Source organism: Lutjanus erythropterus, chromosome 6 (assembly GCF_056507025.1).
Source record: "Lutjanus erythropterus isolate fLutEry1 chromosome 6, fLutEry1.hap2, whole genome shotgun sequence".
Lineage (NCBI taxonomy): Eukaryota > Metazoa > Chordata > Actinopteri > Lutjaniformes > Lutjanidae > Lutjanus > Lutjanus erythropterus.
In genome coordinates, this window is record NC_139322.1 from 4,255,491 (window position 1) to 4,268,399 (window position 12,909).

At 42.5% G+C, this 12,909-nt stretch overlaps 1 protein-coding gene across 1 annotated transcript; it reads right to left on the minus strand.

The window, feature by feature from the left end:
* Positions 1-243: 243 nt before the first annotated feature.
* ackr5 (atypical chemokine receptor 5) lies at positions 244-4,776 on the minus strand. The gene is made up of 2 exons (XM_084720305.1): positions 4,616-4,776; positions 244-1,725 (listed from the first exon to the last, which is right to left on the minus strand). Exons 1-2 carry the CDS (start codon positions 4,763-4,765, stop codon positions 637-639), a joined length of 1,239 nt encoding a protein of 412 aa, XP_084576431.1. The 5' UTR covers positions 4,766-4,776; the 3' UTR covers positions 244-636.
* Between the last annotated feature and the right edge of the window lie 8,133 nt (positions 4,777-12,909).

Genomic DNA, 12,909 nt, shown 5'->3' on the forward strand with positions numbered 1-12,909 from the left:
ATCAAGTGGATCCCAGTGTCATTAAGCACATCTAGAAAAACTGTGAATGGATACAAACAGTGTGTGACGGAGTTTTATTGCGTTTCAACGGGTGACCATGTTACAGAACGTTCAGATAAATAAGCACTTTAGTAATGTGAGCTGTGATTTATCTGTCAGATTTGTGATGGAATCAAATACCCGTCCACTCAGTTGAGACTGCTCTTATCTGGAACCGGACTTACAGACAGACGGATGGACGGATGGACAGATGGACGGACGGATAGCAGAGTTGTTTACACGCATTCCTGGTGTGGCACTATTCTCCCCCCTGTGCCACGAGATTTTAGAGTTCCTGTGGGAGTCGAGCAGCTTTGAGGGAAAAAAAAACATCAAACATTTCCTGCCTTCCTTTGCTTAAAACTGTGATCAGATACATGATAAAAACAACAGGATGGGGATTATTAGAGGAAGGTGTTGGTGAGCCCATCAGCTACGTAACAAACGAGTCTCTGACCAGGGAGATTAGTACAGTCTGAGCCTCTGAGTGTATTTCTGAAGCACCACCACTGGATTCAGTTCTGTCAAACCCTTCCTCGCTTAGAAAACTCTTTTCACATCTCAGTTCCTTTCTTTCTTTCTTTTTTTTAAATTTTTTTATGAGCCAACGTCAGACTGGCTGGTGCTGGCGTTACTTAACTTGCGTTGCTTCCCCAGGTCGCCCCCGCCTCCGTTGGGAGCGTTGGGCTGGGTCGTCGCTCCCGCCTCGTTCTCTTCTCTGGGAATGCAGTTCATCACGGTGTTGATCAGGTTGTTGCGGAAGCTCTTGCTCAGGAAGTTGTAGAGGATGGGGTTGGCGACGCAGTGGAACAGAGACAGGCCCTGCACCACGGTGAACGAGAAGTAGAGCACCTCCACCGTGTTGCAGCTGAAGATGTAGGGGTTGATGTCGTCGATGGTCATCAGGAACATGACCATGTGGTACGGCAGCCAGCACACGACGAACACCAGGGAGTACACGTGCACCAGCCACACGTCCCGCCGGCTCTGCACGTCCGGCGTCGTTTGAACCGCGCGGGCGATCAGCACGTTGCAGGTGATGATGACGGCCGCGGGGCCCAGGAACTGGAAGATCAGGCAGAGGAACGACACGGAGACGAACCACTCGGTGAAGGAGCTCTCGGGCATCATGTAGCAGCCCGGCTCGTCCCACTCTAGAAGATCGACGTGAATGTTCTCCATCAGAGCCAGGAACAAAGAGAACACCCACAGGCCTCCACAGAGCAACCAGCGGCGCCGGCTCGCCACGGGGAAGAAGGCGGGAAACGTGGGCCTGGTCAGGGACAGGTAGCGCTCCAGGGTCATGAAGGCGAGGAAGAAGGAGCTGCTGTAGAAGTTGATGACGTAGATGAGGTTGGTGACCTTGCACAGGAAGCGGCCCCACAGCCACACTTTGTCCATGGTCACCTCCATCATGAAGAACGGCAGGATGACGATCACCATCAGGTCCGACAGGCTCACGTTGATGATGCAGAAGAGGACCCCGTTGGCCGAGTGGCGTCGGCGCCAGTTGACCCAGATGACCAGCAGGTTCTCCAGCAGGCCCACCATGAAGATGAACAGGTAGAGCAGGAAGAGGGCGATGCGCCGGTAGTTGGCGTCCAGCTCGATGGTGCACTCGTAGATGAACCACGGCGTTCCGTTCAGGAAATCCAAGGAGTGGTTGTACTCGTGGGCGCTCATGGTCTGGAGTGAGAAGCAGAGGAAAATTGTTTCATATCTGGAGAGAGTTCAGATTTACTTTGGGGTTAATCTGATTATGTTTTCAGACGTTACATAACAGAAACACAGGAGGAGGAGGAGGAGAGGAGGAGGAGGAGGAAGAGAGGAGGAGGAGGAAGAGAGGAGAGGAGGAGGAGGAGGAGGAGGAGGAGAGGAGGAGGAGGAGGAGAGGAGGAGAGGAGGAGGAGGAGAGGAGGGTGGCAGCAGACGTGCTGGGTTGAATGGTTTTGAGAGGCCGATATTAAAACCACAACAGGTTATTAGACGCCATTTCACAACCTACAACGTGCAGCTCACAGAGTATAAATGTCTCACTCTGATTGGCCGCCTGCTCAAGCTTTGATTGGTTTAAAATTAAAGTTATACTTCCTGATTTCTGGAATATTTATATTTTACTTTAGGTTTCTATTATGAGGTTTACCTGCTTTCAATAGTTTGTTACTTTTCTACTTTGTACTAAAGTAGATTTTTCAGGTATCTGTACTTTACTTGAGTTGAGATGAGACAAGTTTTTACTTTTACTCTTTACACTTTTAACACAAATATCTATTTGTATACATCTTCAAAACAGTCTTATTACTTAAGTTTTGATGAATTTGAGGGAATTATTATTTTTATTTTGCATCATTGCACATCGACTTCCCAACATCAAGACTGATTTCAACCTAAATGGAAATAAAAATGTCAAAGAAAAGATGATTTCTTAGTGTATTTCTCAGTGTATATCAGGTACAAGAGACCTAACAGGATGAAAAAGACGAAACTTTTTTAGATGTAAGATTCTGAGTTTGAAACAAAATATAGTGAAGACAGTCGCCTTGAAATTATGAGGTAAAAAAAACAACAACAAATCATAAAATGCCTCCATATTGCCTGTCTGAACTGTCTGAACTGTCTGAACTGGGTGTGTGTGTTGTGATTGTGTTGTGTTGATAACATAATCTGTCTATGAAATTTGGTTCCCACAAAACATAAATAAAGCGTCACCTGTGTGGTTATTCCGTATCATAGCAACCAGAATGTCTCAGCTGAAATAAAGCAGCGCCTCCACGGCGCTCTCCTGCGCTCCCAGCTGAGTGTTTTCACAGGAGTGTCTGACGTCGACGAGGAAACAAGGGCCTTAAAGAGACCCGAGCTAGAAGTGTGTTTCAGACAGAAGCTGCAGCTGCGGTCAGTTTGAGACCAATAATTTTAAACATAAACCATGTAAACCTGTTCTGGTAGAACCCAAAATCTTGAAAAGGAGAACAGTATTACTGCTTTAGGTCCCAAACTCATTCCAGATTCAAACCCAAGATACACATAATGCAAATGTGTCACATAGTGATGTCACCATGTAACAGAACAAAGGCTGGATTAAAAAAAAAAAGAGTTTTAGGAAACCTTTTACCTTATAAGTTTATAAGTTACACAAAAACACATTTCATTAAAAGGTATAATCTACTTAGTTACTTTTAAAATCATAGTTGAGCACTGAGTACAGTTTGAGTTAAAGTCCAAACGTTTCATCTGTATTTTAGTAGCCAATCAGGTGATCTGATCACAAACGGGCCAAAGAAAACCAGGACATACAGAAACAAAATGCAGAAATAAAATGCTGCGGCAGCACAAATCTGGAATCAATCATTAATCAATTAATTGCTGTTAAGAATTTAACCAAATTTATGGATATTTAATCAATAGTCATGTCTGGCAGAGCCATTTGTTGAATAAGGAAACTTAAAGACTTAAAATGAGAAAACAAAAAAGACAAAACATGACATGACATCAACTGTAGTAACTAACTAATACTCTGAGTAGTTTTTGACAGATACTTTGCACTTTTACTTAAGTATTATTCTAACACCAGTACTTTTACTTATAATTGAGTATTATTTTAGCATTGTTACAGTACTTGTACTTGAGTACAGATTTTCAGTACTCTTTCCGTCACTGATAATAATGGATCAAAATCACTGCAGCTTTATCACAGAGAGTTTTTTTTTTTATTCCATGATTTTTTTCTACTGAGTTAAAACATGGAGCCTACAGTTCCCACAATGCAGCTCGACCACTAACAGTTCTGTCTGACATTTGGGTGTGTTAAGCTGGTAGCAGTTAATGTAACGTGGAGCCTCTAGTCTGCACAGGGTTCAACGCTGTTTTTTTTTCTGACCACGTTAATAGGTCAGAAAACTTTTTTTTTTTTTTTACATTTGAATAGTGGTCACCATTCACTTCCATTGTTTGAGAGATTCTGCAACACTGTTTTCCTGTGAAACTCCAGCAGTGTTTTGTGGAATAAAAAAATAAAGCTGACCTTCAGTCAGCTTGAGGATGAGTAGATAATGACTGAATTTTCACTTTTGGGTGAACTATTCCTTTAAAATTACTTAAGACACTTAAAGCAACGTGCTGTTTCATTCTCCCTGGAACAAGTTGATTTTGAATGAATTATACAATAAATAAATAAATAAATCACAACTTTTTTTTAATGCAGTTTAGCTTGTTCCTGCAGTTTTTTTTTGCAACAAACACCTAAAAACATTGCAACTTTTTATATGAGCTGCTGTGAAATCATGCATTTTAGGTCGAGACAGTCAGCAAAAAAAGCCTATGAAATCCTGGAGCGATTATTCAGCTCACTCGACACCCTCAGATTTTTTTTACTCGCAGTCTTTCAGCCCCAGCTGATGCTGACTGATGTGACTTGAGGACTTCTCACAGCTCCCTCTGGAGCACAAATGGCTCTCTAACTTTTCTCACACACGCAGTAGTAAAGACCCACGTGTAAAGTCAGTGGAGTTCCCTCTTTATGTGCAAATTTAAGGTGGAAATCATTTGCATATATCAATATAGTTGGACTTGGCCGTACCTTGCTGTGATGATGAGTGTGGTTGAGATGAAGAGGGCAGGTCCCTTCTGTGTGAAGCCTCGCAGACACCAGATGACTTCTTCCAGCTCTGATGCTGAGGACTATCTGAGCCATCGAGCAGCCTGGAGTTTGTACCCTCCCATTTCTCATTCACACACCCACCCACACCCACACACACACACACACACACACACACACACGCACACACACACACACACACACACACACGCACACACCCACCCACCCACCCACACACACACACACACACACACACACACACACACACGCACACACCCACCCACCCACACACACACACACACACACACACGCACACACCCACCCACACGCACACACACACACACACACGCACACACCCACCCACACGCACACACACACACACACACCCACCCACACGCACACACACACACACACACACACACACACACACACACACACACACACACACACAGATCTAACAGGACATCCTCAGTGCGTTGTGGGGAGTGTAGAGGCTCAGGACACACAGCTCAAGAAAATGTGCATTAATTTGGAAAAAAGAGTTCAGAAAGGTGACTGACAAAATATGGATTCAGTACACGTGGGAGAAATTTGTACAAACAGAACGAGACTTAACACAAAACAGTAACAACTCCACACACACACACACACACACACACACACACACACACACACACACACACACAAAGACTTTGCAAAAGTAAAGACTAAAATAAGAACAACACAAAAATAGGAACTGAGGAAACGCTATCATAAATGAGGAAACACCAGAGGCTGGACAAAAACTCAAAACACAAAATAATTGAAAAACAATCAATAAATACATTCATTCATTCATTCATTTTCTGTAACCGCTTATTCCGTAAGGGTCAATCAATAAATAAGTAAATAAATAATAATCAGTGGATAAAATAAGCTGGGAAAACATAATAAGATGTAAAGTTCAAGTAAAGGCCAGGTTAAAAAGGGAGCTCTCTCTGCTTTTAAAAATATCAACACTCTCCGCGGCCTTCAGGTCTTCAGGCTGATCCAGAGACGTGTAATGAAAGGACGCCTCACCGTGGGATTCACGTCTAACAAGGGCTAACTTCAACCAATCAAAGAAATACCCTCCGGCTCTGGTATAACTGATGCTGTCACAGTATCTACGCTAACCTCTTTAAGGAACCGCCATGGACGTTTCTCGCTGTTGTCACACTGACTGGCCGCACCACTTTTCGTGCGGACGCAAATGTTTAACTTGAAGCCTGGCAAGACGGATTCCCGCGCAATCTTGCAAAGTAGGGTTTGGGTATTTACGGCACTTTAATGGAAGAACGTGTAGCAAAAATGAGCACAGCGGTCCAAATAGTGAGCTGGATATACAGTCTAAGGCTGAAGTGAGTTCTCACCCCACACATCATTTTATGATTTTAATTACATAAAATATATTCATTTTATGATGCATTTTAGTTCACGGTGATGAAATAACCTGCAGAATCCTGTATGGTAGAAATGGTGCAGAAAACAGTAAAAAACAGGCCCCACATTGCAGAGAACAATGCCAGGAAGTCCCCCCCCGAGCTGTGGAGCGTGACGGGCCGAGTGTAGAAGGTTGGTGGGAAGCCTGGGCCACATCAACCTCACTGAGGAAGGGGGCTCTTTAACCTGGACGCACACACACACACATCCTTATTATCACCTCATTTCAACACTAAAAAGCGAGCTGCAGTCTGGGTTCACTTCGGCCCCTGCAGGCGATGACGGAGCAGATGAGGTTCCACTTTAATCCAGAACATGATGAGCAGGTTTTTTTCCTTATCTGATGAAATGATGCCTCTAAGCGACCCAGAGACGCTCCTGGTGAGTCAGCTCAGATCGCATCCTCGCTCGAGGGGCAGCAGAGGTCATGACTGAGGCCAGCGTCATACGGACAGAACGCTGGCACGTTTGTGTTGGCTGTGATTCACACTGATTAATGGGTTCTGCTGCCTGGACGTGGTGTTCCTTCTGCAGCCCCGGATCGTCAGCAGTTTGTTGCTTAATGACCCCTTCAACGACGCCCTCCTTCTGCCTCGCTGTTCATCCTTCCCGAGTCCTATTGTCTCAGTCCGTTGGTTTTCTGGTGGAACAAGTAGGAACCAGTCAGCGAATTCTGCCTCCTCTGATGAAACAGGAAGGAACCAGTCAGCAGAAACACATCTTCTGGAAAGAGTGAGACAAACAGCAGTCCCTGACCCTCACCACATTATCTACGACTGGATTAAAACAACTAGAATGACAAACACCTGATATTCCGACCTGCAGAATCTCAGAATAACGTTAACTTCAGGTCAAGACTAAGGCCTGGTATTAACATATGTCCTGAGAGATCCAATCACAAGTGGACTGTTCTAAGTACAGGTGTGAACGCATCTGAGGTCCGATCGCTTGCACCACGTTCGGAGGTGGTCTGAGCCACATGTGAGCACGTTGTTACAGCTGTGTGAAGGCAAACGTGTCCTGGGCCATGTTAAAAGATCGACTATGTAACTGACATCCTGTAGGTGCATCACAAATTACGCACGGACTCTCTTGGGCTGGAGATATACTCGCTTTGAACGATGCATACAAATCCGCATCCGTACGCATCATAGCTGCCTGGCGTCTTCTCGCCTGCGTCCATTTGGAGGGATGGTTGTCCTCAGAAATGCTACGCATGCGTGAATGCGAACGTGTGGTTAAACAAGTATTCAGAAACAGTCAAAAGTTTGGGCACACTTCTAATTCAGTGTTTTTTCTTTATTTTTTTTATGAGAAATGGTTCAGATTAAACCAACAGTGTGAAGAAGAAGAATCTAAAATATCAAAGAGCAAAAAAACATCCTGGGTCAACAGTAAAAAGGAAAAAGACTCTTGCACACTGTTTTTTGTACTTTGAATGAAAGATCTGATTGCAAGTGCAGAGTCCTTTATATTCTAGATTCTTAAGAAGTAAAACCGTACTTTATCTCGCTTTTCACGTCTCACTTTCACTTTTTCTAACCACATAATTCCATATTTTGTAGTTCTGATGTCTCCAGCATGAATGTACAATGTAGAAAAATAATTAAAACAAAGAAAAAACATTGAATGAAAAGACTCGCACTGTGGATGTTAGTGATCACACAAGTGGCCCCTGACTCCATTGAAAAATTGTGCAATTTGTGAGTTACTAAGCAAGGAGGAACTCACAAGTTTGTGAAACTGTGTTCCTGGCAAAATCTATTTGGGCCTTCTTGTAAATTCGACAATGGTTCTACATGATGTTCTTTCTTTCTTTGTGTAAAAAACATTTTGTCTGTACGTCCCAGCAGGCTGCTGGTTAAAAACAACGATGCATTTTGCAAATGTGTTTATTGGCATACAGTGAAAGACACAATGAGACACAGTGTCTTCAAAAAGCACGATAACAAGTGACTTTGTCTTCAATTAAGGCACCAGAAGTGTTTTTATTTGTAGCTTTTTTTTCTCTTTAAATTGAAACAATGAAGGGAAAACGAGCTGCTTCAATGGAAAATACTGACAACACTGAGTCCATGATTCATGGAGGGAGTCAACGAGCGATAATTGCTGGAAATATTCAGTAGTTTTCTGGAAGTAATAACTCTTTGGTATTTTTATATCTGATAATGATGACACTGCAGGATCCGTCTGCATAACTGAACCAAATGTGCCGCTGCTCTGTGACTCAGTTTGTATTTAGATCTGAAAATGTCCTCAGATTCTATTCTGAGTTCTGCTTTCTGTCAGGCATTTATCAAACAGGCCACGCTAAACTGTGATGTGTTAATGAACCACGCGGTTTGTGTTCAGCACGGCTGTTTGTTTGTATTCTGCTGTACCTGTGCTGTTCAGACCAGACCGGGTTCTCTTAATGAAGCAGCAGGTTCTGTTCTCCATAGAGTCTGATTCACTCACACTCACTGACAATGAACAAGAACGGATTCATTCAAACTTTAATTGGTGTCATTTATAAGATTCTTAAACTGAGAGGATGTGGTCTTACATGGTCTTCTGCTGGGACATTATGCAAACCATTGTAGGTTGTTACCGGTTAAATATAGCTCCATATTATCTGTCATATCTTAGACAAAGTTAAATCTATTTTCTAATGCAAAACTTCCTTGACGAGATTATTTTTTAATTTTTGGACAATTTCTTTTTACTTTCTTGAAATTCCTTGTTCTTGCAGTGCAGGACAGAGGCTGTGAGGTGCAGCAGGAGGAACACTGATACTCTCTCTGTTCAGGCCTCTGACTGTCAGTAAAGTCTGAGATTCACACACAGTCAGAAAAAGTGTGCATCGTCCTGAGCGCCTCACAGAGCTCTGCTGCCCGCCGGCTGACAGAGCTGGTTGTTGCAGAGCAGGTAAAACATAAAGCTCAATGTGGGCTGACAGGAGTTTAGTGTGACACTGAACCTAAAAAAAAAAAATGGACAAAGAAATGGCTGATTGGTCAGTGATGGACATTCAGCTGCTCTGAACAGAGAAGAGACCGTCTCTGAACGATCAGATCTCAGATGCGTCCTGAGTGCGTTCAGACCCGTTCTCAGAGGTGTCCACTGGATCTCTCAGGGACCAGGTCTGAACAGAGACTGTGCTTTCAGCTAAATGCTAACATGCTAACATTAGACAGGCGTAATGATTTCCACGTTCAGCATCTCAGTTTACATGTGAGCATGCTAACATTTGCTAATTAGCAAAAACACAAAGTACACCTGAGGCTGAATATCAGTCAGTCCTAAACCAACATCCTGTAAATTTTGACCTGATGGTGGCGCTAGATGAAAAGTTAAGGGATCGCCAACCTGATGATCATTTATCCTGAAGGGAACATGAATGACGCCATCATCCCTGTAGCCCAGCTGTTTAAACAGATGGGAAGTAACTAATTACAAATACTTTGTTACAGTACATAGGTAGTTTTCAGGTTTTGTATATTTATTTTATTCCCTACATTTTAACACAAATACCTGTACTTTCTACTCCTTATATTTTCAAAAACAGGCTCATCACTCGTACGACAGACGTAACAAGACGAAAACAACGTAAAAAAAAAAATGCAACAGATGAAACAGAGAGTCAGCTGTGGAGAAAAGGTGACAGTCACCTTTAAAGGACGTTTGCATCAGCTGTTTCTGTACAGAGGACGACTTTTTACTTTTATTCTTGAGTACATTTCAAAGCCTGTACTTTTCCACTTGTACTTGAGTAAAAAAAGTGAATGCTTTAATTTTTGACACAAGTATTTGTATTTCTACTTGAGTAAATAATGTGTATACTTTTGCCTCCTCTGTAGAGAAACATTAACATCTACAACAGCAGGAAAAGGCTTCTGTTTTTAGGCCCGTTGGATCTGTGTCTTGTCATCATGCACACACTCACACATGCATGTTCCAAACAAACAAACAAAAAAAAAAAAAGAGTCAAACACTTTTCACAAGTTCTTTGTAAAATATATTTTGGTCCAAAAGCTGATTTTGCAAAAATACAACATGTGCAATCATGGAGTAGATGAGGCATCATACAGAGAGAACTGTATCTACGCTGCCTTGCCAGTGTTTTGGAGAGCTGTGTCAGATCACTGAGTTAAGGCTAACTGCATAAGCTACTGAAATGTAGTGTTACTGTCGACGATGTTTTACACAGTACCCTGGTTATCACTAAATCTCAAACGTCATCACAATACACAGACAACAGTTCCTAGTTCTACTGATAGATTTTTCTACATCTTTTCTTATCACAATGATTCACAGAGCGCATGTTTGCCTTTTTTTTTTTGTTTTATGCACAAAACACTAAGAAGGAGAATGTCCAGAATAATGATGGATGGGCTCGTTTTCAGAAGCGTTTTGATGTGACGTTTTTCTCATTAAAAAGGCAGGACTGATCCGAAAAGCTGGATGAGTCGCTTCCGAGGTCGGCCGGTCCACGATCGCTGTGCAGGCCGTGGTAACCGGAGTGTTTACAGGCTAAATAACAAGTCGTGTTTTCTATTTTAATACCACACATTTACTATTTCAAAGGCTGTTCTGTACATCTGATTCTAAATTTAGCAGAGACTTTGGTGGAAAACTGGATTTGGTCCACTGTTTCACTGAACCGCCCTGTCACAACAGAGGTGATTGAATTGTATGCAAAGTGCAAATCCTGCTGTGATAAAGCTTTGATCCCACACATTTGGCACTCGAAACATTCAAATGGCCTGCTTCAATAGATAAATAACTTAGTGTAGAGTCTAGACCACCATTATTTCTCATCTCCGTTTAAGATTAATCATTATTCTAAGTTTTACGGAACAGTTTGACATTTTGGGAAACAAACTTATTCACTTTTTCACTGAGAGTTAGGTAAGCTCCAGCTAGTAATAGAAAGCCACAGCCAAAAGTTAAATTATCTTAGCATAAGGGTTTGAAAAAGGGGGAGACATCTCGTCAAGCTCTGTCCAAAGGTCTCTGAAGCTCATTAAGATATCTCATTTATTTCATCCATACAAAGACTGAATTGCCACAAATTCTCATCTTTAGCAGCACTGGCAGGTGGATTTAGCCATTTTTGGATAAGTCTGACTCATATGACATAGGCTCTTGTGATTTCAGTCGGTATTCTCCACCTTCTGCCTGTTAGCGTTTTCAAAGTCCCTGTCGCTACATGAAACAACAGCCTCCAAACTAGCAACCTACACTCTTAAAAAGGGTACTTTAAACAAAGATATGGTCTGTGCAACAATGCCGTGCGGCTTCTGCTGCAGGGGTTTTAGCCATTATAATACCAGAGCGGCCTACACACACGCACATGTTCCCCCTTGACACCATTTTGCAGGGGCGCCATCGCTGCAGTGCCACCCAGGATGATTATGATTGGTTTAAAGAAAGCCAGAGTGTTTTTTCCCCCTTATAGCAGAATGATAATGTGTTCAGTCAGTGCAGAGGCAGGTCTGACTATGAGAGACTACTACTGACAGAACCAGGCTGAATGTTTCCCCCAGTTTCTTCTATCAAGACTAACCCACGCTAACCATCTCCTGGTGATCACAGATTTTGTCGTCAGACGGCGTACATGTCGCCTCTGTGCGGACGTCCGTGTACTGGCCATTTGTTGTGACCACGCAGACTCATCCGCAGACCTTTCCATACGGCCACTTCAGATGCCGATCGACTGCACACGTGTGGAGCGTTTCCTCCAAGCAGACTTCAGAAACTAACACAAACAGAACTAATAGGCGTCCGCAGCTGTCCGTGCATGTGTCCATTACAGATACTAATAGAAGTTTTAAAGGTGCCCTGTGGAGTTTTCTTAATTATTAAATTAATCCGCTCGAGTCATTAAAATAAAAAAAAAAAAAAAGTCTAAATCCTCTGGTTTCAGCTTCTTAAATGTGAATATTTCCTGGTTTCTTTATTCCTCTCTGACAGTAAACTGAATAATCGTGAGCACAAGGACGTCAACTTGGACTTTGGGAAACACAGATTAACATTTTTAACCATTAATCACTGTTAATCGAAGAAAATAATCAACTGATTAATGGACTATGGAAATAAGTGTTAGTTGCAGCCCTATTTACACGTTACCCACCAAAATAAACTGTCTATCCTTCAGCTGAGAACAAATGTTGAATTTATTTTCTTTGTATGAAACATTTGCAAACCTGATTTAACTTATTTTAAATCCAGCATTGTTTACGTGTTTACTCGCGTGCATAATTACTGTACAAGACACCACCTTTTCGTCTCGTCTCTGCCTGTCAGTCATTATTCATAACGTGTCACTTTGCAGTCTGATGATTATAATATAATAATGTTTATAAATGGTCATTTCTTCATGAGCTCTTTGTGAGACAAACATAAATATAAACATCAGAAGCGTTAAAGTGCTGCATTAACTTCTGTCAGTCAGTGGAATTTGATTTCCTCACGTTGGTCCTGATGATGCAGGACGACAATCGACAAAACTGTCCAGTCACAAAGTTACCTGTCAGTCTGTAAAACTTCATTTGTTTATAAAAAGTCTGAGTGAAGAGGAACTAAAATGCATCATGTGTCATTTTTGTTCCCCCAAAAGGAACCAAACTACAGATTAAGGCTCAATTATTTACTTCAGATATGCATACGCCTACAGACGAAGCCTTCTGTCAGTGCTTGTTTATTTCGTCCATATTTCTGCACGTTTTCTGAAAGCTGACCGATACAGACGAACCAGAGCTGAAGCACCTGTCGTGTGTCGCAGTGAAGCCAGCAGCTCAAGCGAGACACGACCACAGGACACAAGGAAGTTT

Coding starts and splice junctions, on each gene's coding strand:
- ackr5 (XM_084720305.1), bottom strand. CDS start 4,765: ATGAGAAATGGGAGGGTACAAACTCCAGGCTGCTCGATGGCTCAGATA. Junction 1,726..4,615: donor ACACTCATCATCACAGCAAG/GTACGGCCAAGT, acceptor TTCTCACTCCAG/ACCATGAGCGCCCACGAGTA.